The sequence below is a fragment of the Borostomias antarcticus genome (genome assembly GCF_949987555.1).
Source record: "Borostomias antarcticus genome assembly, chromosome: 25".
Classification (NCBI taxonomy): Eukaryota; Metazoa; Chordata; class Actinopteri; order Stomiiformes; family Stomiidae; genus Borostomias; species Borostomias antarcticus.
Window position 1 is genome coordinate 4,163,206 of NC_140258.1, and position 20,230 is coordinate 4,183,435.

General features: G+C 43.1%; 1 protein-coding gene across 1 annotated transcript; it reads right to left on the reverse strand.

The window, feature by feature from the left end:
- Nucleotides 1-8,455: 8,455 nt before the first annotated feature.
- On the reverse strand, nucleotides 8,456-18,929 carry rgra (retinal G protein coupled receptor a). Its single transcript, XM_084458686.1, has 7 exons — nucleotides 18,582-18,929; nucleotides 18,160-18,316; nucleotides 16,726-16,847; nucleotides 14,673-14,826; nucleotides 14,421-14,538; nucleotides 9,271-9,384; nucleotides 8,456-9,112 (listed from the first exon to the last, which is right to left on the reverse strand). The coding sequence occupies exons 1-7, from the start codon at nucleotides 18,658-18,660 to the stop codon at nucleotides 8,957-8,959; spliced, it is 900 nt and encodes a 299-aa protein (XP_084314812.1). The 5' UTR covers nucleotides 18,661-18,929; the 3' UTR covers nucleotides 8,456-8,956.
- Between the last annotated feature and the right edge of the window lie 1,301 nt (nucleotides 18,930-20,230).

Below are 20,230 nucleotides of genomic sequence, written 5' to 3' on the forward strand. Positions count from 1 at the left end.
TATATAGTTTTGTAAATTATGTCTTCTGTTATTGTCTATAATGGCTGATTTAAAAAAAATACACAAGTACACAAGTATGTTCAGTTGTGTCCATACATGACCACCTCTCATAAACACCACAATCAGTTACACCACCAAAAAGCTCTACACCATCAATACCTTCAATGGTTTATTTATACTGAGGAGTGAGTTCAACCATTTCAACTCGATTACACCAACAAAATGCATTAATGGGCAGAGCCCTCCCAGATAGCAAGCGGATATGGGCCATACACAGGCCAGATCTGGCCCTTGTGGCTTAGTGCCGGCCCATATATGGCCCAGAATCATTACACATCCGCTTGCTATCTGGGCTGTGCTCGCTGAGCACCCAAGTCCTAGTGCTCACATGGCAGGTAGCTCAACCAGATTTGAAGCCCAGGGATATGCAGAGTAAAAATGCTAATGCATACTCAGGCATTGTGCTGTGTGACAGGATTTTTTAAACAATATTTTTTAATTTATAGCTGTTACTGTTGCATTGTTTGCATTTCTTCATCTGACCAGTATTTTGTCTGCTTACATCTCAATCTGACCAGTATTTTGTCTGCTTACATCTCAATCTGACCAGTATTTTGTCTGCTTACATCTCAATCAGTAGAAACTTCCATATGATTTGAGCTGGCAGGAATTATGAAGCCCATCACTGTCTCAAAAACTGTAAAACTATCAAACCCTACTCCCACATTTTTTGGACAATTGACACCCCAATTGCTACACTGCATCTTCAGACTGTCCTCCACAAACGATCTTCACAGATTTTTGAAATATCAAAAACTGAGCCTACAGTGCATCAAAATGTTTGACTGTAAACAGTACTGTATGCAGCTACTGCAAATACTTGCTCTATAAATCTCCAATGTTCATGAAAAAAATGACAACATTTTCATAACTTTTAGTACTACCTAGGACTACAACTGGCTAAATTGACTCTGCTTCAGAGGAGACATGTGCCACTGATTGTTGGATTGGTTTCCACCTGTTTTGTTCGTCTGTGTGTGTACAGTATATAGCCAGCCTACATGTAGCTCCGCTTTTCTTCTTTGTTCATTATTTGCTGTAGTTGTGCGCTTGTAAATCTATAAGCTTGTAAGCTTTGTCTTTTGTTCTCCACTTGTTGAGTGTATCTTTTGTTTTATTGGTTAATCTTTGGTTTTGGTTTCTGCCCCTCGTGGTGCCTTTATTTAAAAAAACATTTTGTGGAAACTGCTGAAATCTCGATGTTACATGCACCTGTGACATTTACTTGCAACCCTTGTGATTGTGATGTTTAAGTAAGTGTGAAACCGTCTATGGCTTCTCACATGGCAGGTAACTCAACAAGAGTTCAAGGGGAATGCAAAATAAAAATGCTAACGCATACTCAGCCATGTGTGACATGATTTTTTAAATTATATTTTTAATGTGTAGCTGTTACTGTTTCTTCATCTTGTTTACATTTCTTCTCTGACCAGTCTTTTGTCTGCTTACTGTACATCTCAATCAGTCCCACCTGTGTTCAATCCAATCAATCAATCAATCAATCAATCAATCAATCAATCAATCAATCAATCAATCAATCAATCAATCAATCAACCAATCAACCAAACAACCAAACAACCAACCAATCAACCAATCAACCAATCAACCAATCAATCAATCAATCAATCAATCAATCAATCACTCAATCAATCAATCAATCGATCATTCGAGCAATCAATCAATCAATCAATCAATCAATCAATCAATCAATCAATCAATCAATCAATCAATCAATCAATCAATCAATCAATCAATCAATCAATCAATCAATCAATCAATCAATCAATCAATCTCATCTCAGTATGTAGGCCTATTAACCCTGAAAGTACACGGTCAACAATCAGAATATTAATTGGATTTTGCCTATATTACTAGAAAGCACAATTTCTCAGTTTTCAGGAAGTGTTGGAATGTTGGAATCTTTTTGATTTTTTTGATATTTTTTTGATATGTGAGTTCAAGCCCCGGGTGATGCAAAATATGCAGAATAAACATGCTTGCCTACTCAGGCATTGTACTGTTTGGATTTCAGACACATGATTTTGAATATTTTTACATTTTTAAATAATTCCTCTTCCTCCTCAAAACGCCCATCCCCAATCCAGTGCAACAGCTGTAATTCTATTTTTTATTCTATTTTATATAATTTTTTATTTTTAAAATTATTTTAATTGTATTGATTCTTTTAAATATGTTCTTGCTGTGTTTACATTATTTATGTTTTTATCTCTTTTTATCTAAAGCACTATGTGCTACATTGACATGTATGAATGGTGCAATAGAAATAAAATGACATTGACTTTGGGGGGGGGGGCGGGAGTAGAAAAAAACGTTTTGTTTTCATGGCACCTTTAATGTGTCAGGCAATGTTTTAGGTACAGTACCTACAGCCTGAACGTTATGAGTTGTGTTTTTTGTGATTCCGCTGATCCGTACAATGTAATTATCTAAGCTGTGTGATGTATAGTTTTCACGTTATGACCATTTATTTGACAAGCATGCTCACCATTGAAACTGATTGTGCTCCATTCTAGCTTTGAGTTGCTAATTTTAAATTAATACCCGTCGGCACGCCTACAGTTTTTAAGCTACACGGATATATTATAGGTCAAAATGTTCATGTTCATCTGAAGCCAGCCATGCTTTCATCATGCCTGCCCTCTAGTGCTGGTGTGCAATGGTATTGGTGACTCCTGATTGGTCTAAATCCCATTCTACAAATGGATGCACAGATACACACGGACACACGTCACATATAGAAGTGGCAGCACCACTTAAAAACACAATCTGAAATATTATAATATAATAATATTAATATATAGTGAGAGTGTGTGTGTGAGAGAGAGAGTGAGGGAGAGAGAGAAAGAAAGTGAGAGTGTGTGTTTGAGAAATTGTGTGTGTGTGTGAGAGAGTGTGTGTGAGAGAGATTTCAGTGTTGTTTTGTTGCTCTTATTTGATCACGTTTCTATCTTAATGTTGTTTTATGTTGTGTTGCTTTTCATTTTACTTGATCTTGCTTTTATCTCTTTTATTGCTCTTACCTGATCATGCTTTTATCATATTTTTCTGCTGTTATTTTTTACCTTGCTATATGATAGTTAATTTATATATTTTTGTTTGTTCTTTTTTATGTAAAGCATAGAATTGTTATTATTATGATTATGATTATTATTGTGTGTGTATGTGTGTGACAGAGAGAGAGAGAGAGAGAGAGCCTGGACAACCACTTGACCTTTCACCCGGATGGTTGGGGCTGATCTCAAGGCTTAGTCACTGCAATGGCAACAGTAAAATAAGCTTCGCTGGGAAAGTAATCCTGTGATTTAGTACAAATACAAGTGTGTCCTATTGCTTTCTTTTTTCATGGAACAAATCTTTGAATCATTTTCAGTTTTGTCATGTTTACATTTTTCTAAGCACTGTTCTGATAAATCATTAGCCGTGAATACATGGCTGTGTGTACAGAGGCAAATGGATGAATCATTATTACCTCCACCCCAGCGACAGCGCAGGAAGTGAGTGTAGGTGGGTGTGTGGGTGCGTGCATGCCTTTGTTTGACTGCCCATTCACCTCCATTAATTTTTTGGACTATAATTACTCAAAAACTACCAACTGATTTTTATGAAACGCGGTGGAGGGGTGCCACCCATTCACCTCCAGTCATTTTTTGGACTAGTATTACACAAAATGAAAACCAAACTAAGAATGAAGCCAGCTACCTGTGTGATAGAGACAAGGAGGTTGGACTGGGGTGTGAGAGGGGGGGGAGAGCCCAGAGGACACCACGTTTCCCCCCACCGGTTACAAACTGCTCAGCTCCAGTATCTCAATGCTAGTAACCAGGCCATTGTGTTGCCTACATTGCTCAGCCAGAGGAGATCAGAAGGGACATCCACCAGATTGGTCAGATTAACATTCCCCCCAGTTGTGTTTCTCAGAGCAATGTCTCCACAATGGATGAGATTCACAGCTGGGTTTGCACTCACACTTGCAGGGTACCCTGTGCTATCTCCTGGATGTTATTTGTTTGTTTCCTGTTCCCCCCGTACTACCAGAACCCACCACAAAAGGGGCGCCCTTCCAATGCATTTTTCCATTGACAAGTACATTTAGATTTTTACATCAAAACCTATGCTTGGTGTCTCAGTATAGTCTCAGACAAGTTTACTCAGGAAACCATGTACTTTCTACATCCTCAGAGAGTAGAGCTTGAGGTGTTTAGTAGAGCTAGATATGTCTGTATTTCAACATTCATTATAAGACTTTAGACCAGGGGTCGGCAACCTTTACTATAAAAAGAGCCATTTTTGGCCAAAAATGAATGAATCTGTCTGGAGCAAAACATATTTGAGCTTAAAATGAAGGTAATGCTTCCCCTTAAATTTATTTTCAGGCGTGGTGGTATATGCACCCAGGGGGGACACATAAAGGGGGGCAGGGGTGTCTGGGGGTCCAAGGAGGAAATTTTGAGCACCAAACACTACATTTCCTGCATTCTGGTTAATTTCTATGCAGTCTGCTGCTATCTAACCTGATGTGCCAGATAGTTTGCTTCACATAATCATCTGGGAAATCTCCTTTGGTATTGTTTGGAAAAGGGCAGACACTTTCAAAATTACTTGGCAGGTGATTGGATGAACCATCTGTGTATCACCATCTATCACTTCAACTGCTCCTCACTGTCGTCACACTTAAACCCACCCTGCCTGTTTGTATTTCAAATTCCTCACAACCAACGCTGATTGGCGAGATCGTTTTCTGATCTGGCACAAACGGATCTTTATGGAGAGTATCCAGACTGTTTTGCGAAAGAAACACAATGTGAGCTCACAAAATCAGGATGGTCTCACGAGGCTAGCTGCTATCTAGCTAGTTAGCTAATTTGAATGCCAACATGACCATTTATTTTAGTAATAAATAAATGTATTTAATAGTAATATATTTATTTAGTTATTCATTTCCATATAATGTTTGTCAAAGCCAGTGAGCCCCTGTAGAGGGGCTCCAGATCCAGGTTGCAGACCCCTGCTTTAGACCATACAGGTGCATGGACTTGTTTGCCCACTAGATGGAGACGTTATTGTCCTCTTACTCACTCTCCCAGGGTTTGTAGAGAGCTTACTTTGGTCAATCATTGATACACATGATGTGACATTAGTAGCGCCAGATATGTTTGTATTTCAACATCCATTATGGGACTTTTGACCATACAGGTGCATGGAATTTTTAGCTATTAAAATGGCGCTCGTCCGTCGTTGCTTTCTACACAAAAGCTGTAAGTGTTTCAGTGTACCCACAGTCCAGTCTACCCAGGGGCCTTTTTAGCTTGACCAGTATCATCAACCACATGAGCTGGTAAGAGCTCACATAATAGTACTCGTTATAAGTTGTTTTTCCCATTGCCAGTACATTAAGATTTGAAGACTACTTTGAAACTAGAATGCTATGTATTTCAGTAAAAGTATAGTCTATTCTACTGAGGGACACTTCAGATTGGAGTGCCTTGAAACTAGTGGACTTGCTCATTGACAAGTGACAGAGTGATAAGTTACAGTGTTTGCCGCACCTCTCCCATGATGCTCTTAGCCTTTCTTGCTCTGAAAATGTAATTTGACGTAATTTATTGCTCTATATATGGCTCTGTGTGCTACTAATCCTGTTCTGCTTTCCCTCTCCCTAGTGCCTCTCTCTCTCCCTCCTATCTTCTAACCAGGTCCAGTGGATGCCCCACTGTCACCCGCAGACCACCCTGAGTCCGATAGATACCCCCGTGTCTGCTGTAGATGTCGTAGCAATTAGTTAACACACACACACTTACACACAGACATACACCAGTCCACTTCCGGCTTTAGGCCTGGGCCCAGTACCCCCTTCCCCTCACCCGGGTCCGTATCCTCTTCCTACCCCCACCCTACCCCTGACCCCTGCCTCTACCTGGACCCAGGCACACTCACACACACACAGACATACACCAGTCCTGGGCTCAGATCCCCTTCCCCTCACCCTAACCCGGGTCCATATCCTTGTCCTACCCCCTCCCTACCCCTGACTCTATCTGGGCCCAGGCACATTCACACACACACAGACATACACCAGTGTTTGCCATGTCTCTCCTATGATGTTATTAGCCTCTCTTACTCTGAAATGTAATTCAATGTTATTTATTGCTTTATAAATGTTCTTAGCCGGTAGACAAACATACTCCAGGAGCTTGCTCGATCGCCTTGTTGAGAGGGGTCAGGGAAGAATTTTTTACAGCTCACTTATCTGGCCCCCGGGTGATACTGTTTTTTTTTTCTTCCCTCTGGAATATGTAGGGGTGGGTCGTATGCCCACCTCCCTTGTTCTCTGTAAAGCGCATTGTGTTGCCTCTGGGTATGAAATGCGCTATACAAATAAAGCTTTGATTGATTGATTGATTGAGATTACAGAGACTGAGACAGTCTTTTCAGCGGCAGTGGGTGAGATTCCACACATGGCACGAGTCAAGCTGGTTTCTCAGAATGTGGGGCCTGTTACCAGAACCAGAAGATTGTTAATTGAGAGAAAAAGAAAACATAAGAGTCTTAGGAGGAGTGGGAAGAACAACTTGGTTCTTGGGTGTTTTGATTGATTTATTGTCAAATACAAAACCAGTGGTTCTTCACAAGGCAAGAGGTTGACAATCAACATGTTTCTCACATTTAAAACATTACAATTTTCTTTGCTTCACACAAATCACTTTTCACTGGCAAAAGAACAAATCACTACATTCTGCTTGTTTATATTCTAAAGTACTTCTCATAGATCTAAAATGACATATACAAAGTGTGCTTTTTTAATATTAATATGATCCACAATATCACAGATTAACCTTCGAGTTTAAATGCATGTTTTGGACATTATCTGCAGAAGCTGAACCTCTGCATTCATCTAGCTGTGTATTAACACCACTGTTGTGTTTACTTAAATAGAGTTTGTTGTTTAGGAATTCTGATCTTGTGCAAAATCTCAGGTGTTTGTAGGGGTTACAGATGAATGTGAATGGGCATCGGTTTGCATTCAGAACATATTGTGATGTCACTAATGACATCCATTTGACAATGCCAAATAGATTGGTATTTGTCAAGTTGTCCCAAAATGCTAGCTGAGTTTGTTTAAAGTATTGATTATATGATAACCAGCTCTCTGTTATGTTACGGTCATAAGGCCTTAGGGTCCAACATTGATGACTTTCAGTGAGTAAAACTGAAATCGCCTACTCTGCACTATTTTTTGAGGTAATATGTTTTAAAGGCAGTACATGTAAACTGATGCATTCTCCATACCAGGTTGAAGACACGCATCTAGCGTTGGGGGGATGGGGGGGCACAATTTTCAGACTTTAAAGTGAGATCTGGTGGCGAGATCTGTACTAATCTCAAGACCCAGGTCTGGAGGGGAGGAGCCAGAGTGTTTTCATGAAAAGCCCTCGTGTTTGTAGGATTATGCAGCACCAGCATTGCTCTGTTTGCTGGCTCAACCAAGACCTTTACACAGCTCAGGCCAGACCTTCCACCATAGAAGGTAAGATACCGTAGACAGTCTGGAGCCATATGGTCTCCTCTATAGACAGATAGCATTTCTACTGCATTATTACATTCGAGTTATTAACCATACTGTACATTCAACCAATCGGCTTTGAAGAAATAATTGCATGTGGAAAGGATTAACTGATTGACATATGAAACTAGGACACATTTTACTGTTGTGATGTTTTGATGGAAAACATACGATTGTGGGGCGAAAATGACCAAGACGTACACCACAGTGTGAATGGGTCTATAGAGACGTACACCACAGTGTGAACGGATCTATAGAGACGTACACCACAGTGTGAATGGGTCTATAGAGACGTACACCACAGTGTGAACGGGTCTATAGAGACGTACACCACAGTGTGAACGGGTCTATAGAGACGTACACCACAGTGTGAACGGGTCTATTGAGACGTACACCACAGTGTGAACGGGTCTATAGAGACGTACACCACAGTGTGAACGGGTCTATAGAGACGTACACCAGTGTGAATGGGTCTATAGAGACGTACACCACAGTGTGAACGGGTCTATAGAGACGTACACCAGTGTGAACGGGTCTATAGAGACGTACACCAGTGTGAACGGGTCTATAGAGACGTACACCACAGTGTGAACGGGTCTATAGAGACGTACACCACAGTGTGAATGGGTCTATAGAGACGTACACCACAGTGTGAACGGGTCTATAGAGATGTACACCACAGTGTGAACGGGTCTATAGAGACGTACACCACAGTGTGAGCGGGTCTATAGAGACGTACACCACAGTGTGAACGGGTCTATAGAGACGTACACCACAGTGTGAACGGGTCTATAGAGACGTACACCACAGTGTGAACGGGTCTATAGAGACGTACACCAAAGTGTGAATGGGTCTATAGAGACGTACATCACAGTGTGAACGGGTCTATAGAGACGTACACCACAGTGTGAACGGGTGTATTCTTTTCACTCAGCTCAACAGTCGCCTCAAAACTCTACAAGAACACATTGACTACATGGGATGTGGAAGTATGTGTGTCTATGGCAAACAAGTGGAATCCTCAAGTCAAAATACAACATAATATCCCCAAAATACAGGATAACATCTCCAAAATACAGCATAATATCCCCAAAACAACATAATATCCCCAAAACACAGCATAATATCCCAAAAATACAGGATAATATCCCAGTGTCACAGCAAACACAATACTGATCTCCATGCTGACCTCCACTGAAACGTACCAATCACATTCACCTGCACAACACACTGACATGTAACACACACAAGGTCCGTGGACCTACGATGTTGTACCTGTGAGAAACCACCAAGAACAGTAAGGGTGTGTGATTATTAGTTTATTTTGGACTTGTTCTTGTTCTCAATCGGAGGCACTTCAATCTTTTCCCCGGTGAGGAACTGCCAGATGCCTCCCCTGTAGTTCTCATTTCCCAGTGCGTACAGGAACACGTTGAAGGTGGGAGAGGTCTTAGCCAGGATAGGAGCGATCTGGAGAGACGGGGAGGAGAAAAAGAAGGTCATCAATATGACCATGACTGAAAACTGACAATTTCACTGAAATTTTATGTATGCATCAGTGTAATATGTATACATTTGAAGTGAGATCCAGATGTGTGTTTGTGTGTGTGTGTGTGTGTTGTCCGCACCATCCTCAGCTTGGGTGAAACCAGGTTGGCGTTCTGCACAGCAGCATAGTAAGCCAGGATTCCATAGGGACCCCAGCAGAACAGCAGGGCCTTCAGAGGAGTGCTAGCGTTGAACTGAGAGAGAGAGAGAGAGAGAGAGAGAGAGAGATACAGTAGAGAGAGGGGGGGGGGGGGGGGGGTAGAGAGCAGATGACATGAAAGAGCAGAGGAAATGAAGGAGTTGTTACTGCTAGACCATCCAAGTCTGGATAAAGGGGAGGTCTGGATAAAGGGGAGGTCTGGATGAAGGAAAGTCTCAGTCATGAGGCTAGCATGCATGTGACGTGCTAGTCATAAGCCTGGCATAATGTCTGGGATCAAAACAATATCTGCCTTAAGATCATTTCTTAATCAACTAAACTCAATAATTAAAACAAACTCATGCATAAAAACAGAGTAGAGCTGTTTGCTGCAATCCCATACTTCACAAACCAGACAGTGTTTTTCAGGGTCCCCCAATGCACAGCTACACCTCTGCGTGTTGGTATCATTTTAGCTCAGGGGCATCTGAGGAGAAGTCTTTTAGACTTTTACCCTACTTCTAAAGGCCTGGTGTCATGTCTCGCTGTAATATTGTGAATTATTCTAGTTGCTGGCTACAGTGTCAGCTGTGTTGTCTGTGGGGGCAAGCAGGGTCTCCTCATTCCTGCCCAGACTACTGTGAGTAATGGGCTTATGCAAAATACAGAGAGGGAAGCTAATACCTCTAGGGATGAAGCTGACACTAATGCATCTATTCAATATCAGAGTGGCCGCATTCCAAACCAAAACACTTGCCCTCCAGCCCTCGTGACCCAATCTTTTGTTTCAGATCTGGAGGCGCCGGCTTGGCATTATTGCGATGGCCCCTCCAAGCCCATCAATTGCTTCAGTAATTTAGAGGTGAAAATGAGGTAACGTTGGTCTAGCTTTTGAGTTCAGTGAATATTCCAAGTATGTGAAGTGGAAAGATTGTATCTTGAAAACAATTGAACCAGATCTAGCCGCAGTGTTTCCCCTAACATTGCCTTGGGGGGGGGGGGGGGCGGTCCGCCCACCCAACGGGACCCCATGCCCCTCCTGAAAGACCCAAAAAGCAAAAAAAAAAAGCAGACTTTTAGATCGCTAACATGTTTAGCATACGTCAATGGAGTTTAACATGGTGAAAATTAAGCATTGCGGCTAGCGGACATTTTGTGACTGGGAGTGAGAGATGATGATTCAGTGTGGCGTCTCCTGCTCTCCTCATTCCCTCCATCATTCCACCTCTCTCTATGTTGCATTTCCCACATCTGATCATCACATGCTCCACCGTCTCTGGTCCTTGGCACCTCTCCCTGTTGGATGTTTCCCTATCATGAATAGTGTACTGTTCAGACGTGTCCTATCCTTAACCTACTGAGCAGGCTGCTGTTTCCTCTTGTCTGCTCCCCCCTCCACTCTATCTTCCGTTCGAAAGACGTTACAGGTTTGAAATGGGCCACCTATTGGTCGGTTTGTTAGAACATCATCACCCCAATATAACTTCCATTTACGCTAACTGACCGTTTACTTCCTACTTTGGTGTAAATGAATTGATGTTGATATTATCCTACCTAATGCCATTGCTTCTGTACTAATTGTACGACTTCAGTTTTTATTACATTGAACAAGTTATTTATTACGTTGTACTACAGTACGTAATTTACAAACGTTATGACAACTCACCAGCAATGCTAGAAATGTATGTTTCCAATAAAGTAAGGATGAGGACTGTAATATAACATTATTGTCACGTTATTTAATTACATCGTAGTTACATATTTCTACAACGTTACAGCAATATTGCTGTACAGTCTCCATGAGGATAGATTATTTTGCGACCATATAGGCCTGTTGTCACAACGTCGCAATTTACCAAACACATGACCAATGTGCCACGTCAGCTTTACGTAATGTGTTAGTAGGGATGAAATGACAATATTTTCTGTTGATGTAGCTAGCTACATACAGTAAGTTATATAACCACAGTTTAGTCCAGCCATTCTCAACCAGTGGTCCGCGGCCCACTGCTGGTCGAGCAGAGCGCCATCAAGTGGGCCGCAGATGCAGTAGCCAACTGCCAAATGGTTCGAAAAAAATAAATACAAAGCTAGTTATTTTTATACATAAATGTACTCAAGAATTCACTTAAAGCAATACATCACAATATTTGGACCTTTACAAACATGTCTGGTGCTAATTCTCCAATTAGATTTACTAAAAGTAAGATGAATCTTCCAAACAGTCTACTCAGAAAGATAATACATTGACATTTATTACCTTTTAAAACTCGCGCCCCCGGGACGCAGCATTCAGTCGAAGTGCGCATGCGCAACGTTGTGCTTAAACAACACAGTATTAGCTAACTATTCCGGCGTCTATGGATATCATGCGTTTTTTAGCTCAATGATATCATGGCGGAGGTGAGAAAACCGAAGCGAAACATCACGGAGGAAGCCAGAAAAAAAAAGACAATCTGATAACGTTACGACAGTGCACTTACTCGCAGAGCCTGTGGGGGCGCTGTTCCGAGAAAACTTGAGAAAACGCTATGTATTGCTTTAAGGCCCAAAAGTGGGCCGTTACAAAAGGTTGAGAACCCCTGGTTTAGTCTATGTCTTCTGATGTTAGTAACTACAGTAGGGCATATTGTAGGCTAACATTAGCTGTCTTGTGGACTAAATGGGCTAGTTCATTTTCCCCATTTAGACTATGCATTCTCAGCAATGCTTTTGCAATTTCATTTCAGTTGTCCAGCATTCACACACATTTTCTGCAGGAAATGTTATTTTTGTGTGTGGCTGTAAGCCAGCGCACCATGAATAACAAATGTCGGGTTGTCCCTCCCTGGCTCCCTTCCCTTGTTGACCTGCAGTTCTATGTTGCTACCACAAGAAGCAGTGGTCCCAGAACATCAAACAAAAGACTATGACACGATAGATTTTCAAGAGTACCGGTGGCCTAGTGGTTAAGGAGCTTGTCTCCCATGCTGATTGTTGTGAGTTCAAAGCTCGTGGGTTCAAACGAGCTGTGCGCATGCGTGCTTGAGCAAGTGAAGAAGCTATTTCGTGTCTAAAGACGTTTCTAAAGATCATATTACAGAGGCATGTGAAAAACCACAACAGGCCTATGCTCTATGTAAGCACAACTAGCGATTCATCAAGACAGATTGATGAAAACAACCGTTTCGCGGCAGAAAATAGATTTTTAGAAACTGCATTCTAAGTGCCCCGACCACCGCCATTACATGGATATACTTGGCTCAAGCTGGATTTTACATTTCTTCTACATGCCGAACTACACCAAAGTGATCTCGGTGAGTCAAACGTCTTATAATATGTCGTAAATAAGGTCCAGGTTGTCAAAAACGAGCATTGTCCTTTAATTTATTAAACCTTATTTCATGTCATTTCAATTCACAGCTATTTCAGTGGCGTGACTAGCTTCCGTCCTACCAGTCCTGAACAGAAACAAGCCAGCCACACACATAAGCCAGGCTGGACCTGGCCTGGTTCTAGTAATATGTTTTTATTTTTTTTGTAAATCAACATTGTTAGTATTTATTTACCTAGGTTATGTGCACTCGTTTTATTTCAGCTCTGTGTAGAGAAATGCACAGATAAACACGTTACTATGACGACACTGGTAGACCACCAGATCCTCCTCTCCACCCTCGAGGAGAAGGGCGTCGCTGGCTCTGCACACTCCCTGTTTGCATCCTACCTGACGGGCCGCTCCTACCAGGTGACATGGAGACGGTCGATGTCGGAACCGCGTAGTCTGACTATGGGGGTTCCACAAGGGTCTGTCCTGGGTCCTCTCCTGTTTTCCCTCTACACTACATCTCTGGGCTCTGTCATTTGCTTGCATGGCTTCTCCTATCACTGCTATGCTGATGACACCCAACTGGCCCTGTCATTTCCCCCTTCTGATACACAAGTGGAGACACACATAGCTGGGTGCTTGGCTGACATCTCGGAGTGGATGACAACACATCACTTCAAGCTCAATCTGGACAAGACTGAGCTGCTGCTCCCCCCTCCCGACCGCTACGCTCTGCTACCTTGGGGCGACTGGCTGCCCCGTCACTCCGAGGCCCCTGCGGTCGATCGACACGGTCACGGCTCTTCTCTGTCCTGGCCCCGCAGTGGTGGAATGAACTGCCCACTGATGTCAGGACAGCAGAGTCGCTGCCCATCTTTCGTCGCAGTCTCAAAACTCATCTCTTCAAGAAGTACTACAACAATCCTCCCTCCTAAGCACATATTGTATTGTATTGTATTTTATTTTAGATTGCTATTCTTGCACTTTGCCTCCAGCACTAGATTATGCTCTTAGTCACTTGTTTTAGAGAGAAGATGCACTTGTGAGTTCTGGCAAGTAGTAGTAAATTGGCTTTTCCTACGTTAAATGCAATTATTGTTAGTCCCTTTTGATAAAAGTGTCTGCTAAATGACTGTAATGTGATGTAACTGTCGACACCGTGTATCCGTGACACGCCCACCCCGTGACAGCACTAGTAGTTTCGGGGGGCCTACCACCACACCTGAAAAAAATCCTAGGGGACCACTGTAGCCCTATATAAGCACTGTAGTCCTATATAAGCACTGTAGCCCTATATAAGCACTGTAGCCCTATATAAGCACTGTAGCCCTATATAAGCACTGTAGTCCTATATAAGCACTGTAGCCCTATATAAGCACTGTAGTCCTATATAAGCACTGTAGCCCTATATAAGCACTGTAGTCCTATATAAGCACTGTAGCCCTATATAAGCACTGTAGTCCTATATGAGCACTGTAGTCCTATATAAGCACTGTAGTCCTATATAAGCACTGTAGTCCTATATAAGCACTGTAGCCCTATATAAGCACTGTAGTCCTATATAAGCACTGTAGTCCTATATAAGCACTGTAGCCCTATATAAGCACTGTAGTCCTATATAAGCACTGTAGCCCTATATAAGCACTGTAGTCCTATATAAGCACTGTAGCCCTATATAAGCACTGTAGCCCTATATAAGCACTGTAGTCCTATATAAGCACTGTAGCCCTATATAAGCACTGTAGTCCTATATAAGCACTGTAGCCCTATATAAGCAGGCTCCTTACCCTGGGGTCGCCAGTCTTCTTGAATTTCTTTCCGATGGACTGGTAGGAGGACAAGACAACCAAGGTCTGGACGGCCATGTTGAAGATACTCATGGGGATCAGGTAGGAAACGTAGTTCCTGTCCAGAGAGGAGAACACACTTTATGTAAGCAGGATCTGTGGTCACCCAAGATGGAGAGAGAAAGAGAAAGATAGAGCAAGGGGGAGGAGAGAATGTGTGTGTGTCTCTGTGTGTGTGTGTGTGTGTGTTACCTGTCTCCCTTGCTGTAGTCCAGGGTGCAGCAGGTCCTGAGGGGCTCGTAGTCGTACTCCCCCCAGCCAAGGAGGGGCATGGCGGCCCAGAAGGCGCTGAAGAGCCAGATGAACAGCGCCAGGGAGATGACGCTGCTCCACTGCAGCTTTGTCCCTGACGAGCACAGACAAGCACAGACATTCACACAGACAAGCACAGATGAGCACAGACAAGCACAGACATTCACACAGACGAGCACAGACATTCACAGACGAGCACAGACATTCACACAGACGAGCACAGACATTCACACAGACATTCACACACACAGAGACCACAGAGATTCACACGGTAAATGGTTTATCCAAAGCGCTTTACAATGAAGTTTGCTATTCAATGTCTTGTCCAAGGACACTTCGACATGTGGACAGGAGGAGGCAGGATTCGAACCACCGACCCTGCGATCATTGGACGACCCGCTCTACCTCCAGAGCCACAGCCGCCCGGCAATCACCGTCAGCAACAGAGAGGAGCACCAGACAGTAATGTGACCGGTAAGACTCAAGACTCAAGATCTGTTTATTGCCATGTACAGTAGGACCCCACTCATCCGAACTTCAGAGATCCGAACCTCCCGGTCTACCGGACAGGCTTAAGAAACTTTTTTGAGCCTGCTATCTGGTTACTGGTGGGATTTTCATTACAGTACTGTATCCTACTGTGAATAAAAACAGAACTGTATGTAGACCTACATGTTGCCTGTAGGCTGTAGCCTACTGTCACGTTTCATTTCTTTGCTCTAATGTCGAGCGCAAAATGCAAACGAGTCTGCTGCGAGAGCTGCATTCCTTGGCAGCCAGAAAGCGCGTCAGCAACCTGAAGCAGAGGAGCATCGAGTCATTTTTTTCACGGCAACTTGTCTGTCATTTCATTTATTTATTTATTGATTATATTTTGCTTCTAATGTTGGTTTGTTTTTAGGCTATACCATTTTGTTCTGCAAATACAGTAGCCTATCGATGCAGCGTAGGCCTCATTTGAGAATAAAGTACTGTATTTGATCAAAGCACACACTCAAGTGGAAATTTGTTTATCTTATCTTATTATAGGCTACTGTAGGTCTATTATAGGCTAGGCTATATGAGTTTAGTTGGCTATTTGATTGCAATTTTGATGCATTTTCACAAGTAATTAAGGGTATTTATCGGTCTATTATGAGTCTATATGAAACAAGTATACCTCTTATTGAATTTGGTGCATTTTAACATATGTTTCAGTCATCCGGACATTTCAGAGATACGAACGACCTTCGGTCCCGTTGGGTTCGGATAAGTGGGGTCCTACTGTATATGATTCACACATACTAGGAATTTGACTAGGGGTCAGGCATACGCCGTTGTAGATGACACAAGACGGTGTAGGACAGGACAAGACTGCAATGTACAAATTACAATATACTGTTAATAATAAAAATAATAAAAATGAGGTAAGGATGAGATTAGGCTACTAAGTGCATCTGGATTCAACCAGAGAGTAAGTACATGGTTATTACAGGGGCGAAAACACAATGAATGGAAACATTTCCCCTTCTCCTTGGATATGTTGATCAGAGAGGTCAGAGAGGTCAAATAAAAGGTCAAATAAAGGGCTGGTTTGCAGAGCAGAGAAAGCCTACGGTGTGTTTTCTCAGGGATGCAAGTGAAGTGAAATCACTTCCATCTAGAGACAGAGTGCGCTGTTTATCTGTTTTTACCAAAATAAAGGGATGAAACACAACTGCTATGAGAGACAGAGAGGATAAGCCATGAGAGGGGGAGGAGGGAACTCGGGGTGGGGGGCGAGGAGAGTATCCGAAAGTGTGTAACTGATCCATTTAGTCAAACAAGTTTGTTTTCTATGCTGAAATACTGCAATCCAAAAGATGGCTTTCTGTCAGAGGCTGGTGCTGCCCAAAGAGACAGGGTTTTCTGAAATGCTATAGGACCTAGTCTCGCTCTTTAGTCTCTGTGTGTAGTGTGTGTAGTGTGTGGGTTAGAGTTGGGGGGGGGGGGGGGTGAGACCCAGGTCACTTACTGGTGCAGTACTGGTGGTATCTGTCCCATGCAATGGCAGCGATGAAGTTGAGGCTGGCGAGAGCCGTCATGAAACCCTGGAAACCGTGCGTCTGGCACCCATCAGAGCCGTAGGGCCAGTACCTGGAGGGGTGCACCATAAAACCTCACTACACATGTACCACACGTCACTACACATGAACCACACGTCACTACACATGTACCACACGTCACTACACATGTACCACACGTCACTACACATGTACCACACGTCACTACACATGTACCACACGTCACTACACATGTACCACACGTCACTACACATGTACCACACGTCACTACACATGTACCACACACCCTGCCCTTGCTTGATGTACCACACACCCTGCCCTTGCTTGATGTACCACACACCCTGCCCTTGCTTGATGTACCACACACCCTGCCCTTGCTTGATGTACCACACACCCTGCCCTTGCTTGATTCAGACCTTTTGGGGGGGGGGTCAGAGGGGGACACAAGCCTTGTTGATGTACCACACGCCCTGCCCTTGATTCAGACCTTTTGGGGGGGGGTCAGAGGGGGACACAAGCCTTGTTGATGTACCACACGTCCTGCCCTTGATTGATTCAGACCTTTTGTCTGATCTGTTTACAGTTCATCTGTTAGTGCTTACCTGTACTCATTAGATTAGGAGGTGAATGAATTCTCGCATACCCGATTATCAACCCTCAATCCTGTCTTACGCATCACAACACAGGCTTCGCCCTCTGATGTTGTCTCTGATGCAACACCATTATCACCTATAAAACTGCTAGTCTACTGTTCACCTGGGCCTAATCATGCTGGAGGTGATCACCATTATCACCTATAAAACTGCTAGTCTACTGTTCACCTGGGCCTAATCATGCTGGAGGTGATCGACAGCCGAGTCGACAGGGTACTGGGTTTGTTGTTTCTGAGAACAATCAATAGGTCTACAGTGACAAACTCATACCGCTTGCATAACACAATGAGTTATTAACATCAGCCCTGTTATAAGGTTATTTATGATCATATACAACAGTCCATATAAACATTCTGAAAGACTTTGTATTCTTGAGATATCAGTGCTCATTGCTCATGTCACAGCTAAGTAGGTTACAAAATGGATCTCTAAGGGCACATTCCATTGTGTACTAACACAATAAATGCGCACATCCATTAGGCTATGTACACAATAGATGTGTAACAGATGTGAGCAACGAGCACTGATGTCTCAAGAGTGTGTCAACATGTTTATATGGGCTATATGCTCGTAAATAACCTTATAACAGGGCGAAACTGCTCTTTAATAGTGGACTATTTCAATCTGAAAGCGATGGCAGCGCACCGACATAGCCTACTGACCTAGTAGAAACTGCATTTGTTCAAGTGATGATGGGTTTACAGGTATGGGTAGATTTTGTCTGCTACTCACCTCAAGAAGCTGGAGAAAGCGGCAATAGTGGCGTTGGAGGAGATTCCCATATCAGCCAATGCCAAACTAAAGACGAGGAAATTCCCGGGGGTTCTCAGTTGTTTCACATTGAGGAACGCAGCGACTGTCACAGCGTTCAGGAAGAACCCAAGAAGACCTTAGAGAAGTAACGTATGAATAAATGCAATGCGCAAAATCTCCGGTCCTGCACCAACGCATGTGTTTTATACATCTGTATTTTCACATAATAGTAGGATAAGTTCCAGACTATGTTCAAATCCAATATTTGATCTATAGTCAACTGGTCCCCCGTGTTCTATTCAACCTGCTCGCCAAATATCCACCCACGACTACGGAGTAGTCAAATAGGCTATGGCATGGGGAACATACGCAGGTTCTGTTCCCTAAAACAAAACACTCACCCTCCACCAGCAGACAAGATCCCAGGGAGAACACGTCGAAGTCGGTAAAGCCCTCCGGTAAAGGATATGAAGACACCATTTTGAATGCGATTTCACACTATAAAGTGCAGAAATCACAGACCACTCACTCACTCTGCTCACTGACGTTGTGCCTGAATACGACCTGAACGAAGGCTGCTTTTAAAGGGGCATTTCGCATGAAAAGGCACCCGTAATATGGAAAGCCCCTCTCTTTTGCCTCAATCCGTTCAAGAATGTCTTAATGAACATATCACAGGCCACTGCCCCCATACGTAGCCTAGTATTTACCCAACTCAATTAGCCTATTTACACCGTGAGTTACACAACAAGCCTTTGTGTCTCTCTGCTACTACCCCAATCCTAAAAAGGATTTCCGTGATGTCAACAGGGCGCCGCGTTTGATGTGTGATATTGTTGTGAATAAACAACAGGTGTCCGATGTCTTTCCTTGATGCATTATGCACAGCTATTACATTTTGGGCTATATTGTATGACTTCAATTCTTATTCACACATGACTGTCACTGTCAGTTTCCCTTTGTACTTAAAAAGAAAAACAGCATGTATTTTATCGATTCCCGACATGTAGACTTTAGACTATAGGCTTACTGTAGTTATAATAGCAACGAAAAGCAAACTACATTTACCATAGACTCCAACATAATTGAATAACAGTGAGTGATAGTGAGAAGAGAACCTTGAATCGCAGCGAACAGGCGATCGTGAGACATACAATGTCTCAAGTTATGTAGGGGTGTCACATATTCTCCTCAGGGAAAATAAACAAACAGGCCTACAGAAAAGAAAGAGAGCTATCCACCGCCGGAGGTAAGGCAGAGGCAGGCCTATCAACAAAAACAATTATATTTCGGTAACAATTTACAATTATTCGTGGTCAAGCTTCAAGCGACCACCCTGCAATGAGCACCCTGCAATGAGCACCCTGCAATGACCGCCCTGCAATGAGCACCCTGCAATGACCACCCTGCAATGAGCACCCTGCAGATGAGCACCCTGCAGATGAGCACCCAGCAACGAGCGAGCGCAGCAACAAGCCCATCAAAAGGCCCTAGCCTACTATTACAGCACATTTGAGTTATAACATCCATGAAAATATAACGAAAGCGTGATGGGCATAGCTTTGCACATAGTGCATAATGTACTCCCGTCCCGCCTGCACCCCCACCACCAGCGCGTTTAGGCTAGGCCTACTGACCATGTAGCCTACTGTAGCTACTGTAGGCCTACATCGGCTTTTCCTACGTTAAATGCAATTATTGTTAGTCGCTTTGGGTAAAAGCGTCTGCTAAATGACTGTAATGTAATGTAATGTAATAATAGATCAGTGTTTTTTTTTGTTTAAGATGTGCTTGGACCCCATTGTACTTTCCAGACATGTTACTCGCATAATCATATGACTGCCCCTACAGTTGGACAGGTCCAGCCCCAGACTGTCCACCACAGCAATAAGGTGTTCAGCTAAGAATAGATCAAATTCCCATGGACGCCTGGCCCAGGGGCCCACACACCCCATAATCCGGCCATGGGGAGACATGCACCCTAAACATACGTGTGAAATTTCAGACCCATCGGACTTACGGTTTATGAGAAGAAACTTTTTGTAGGTTT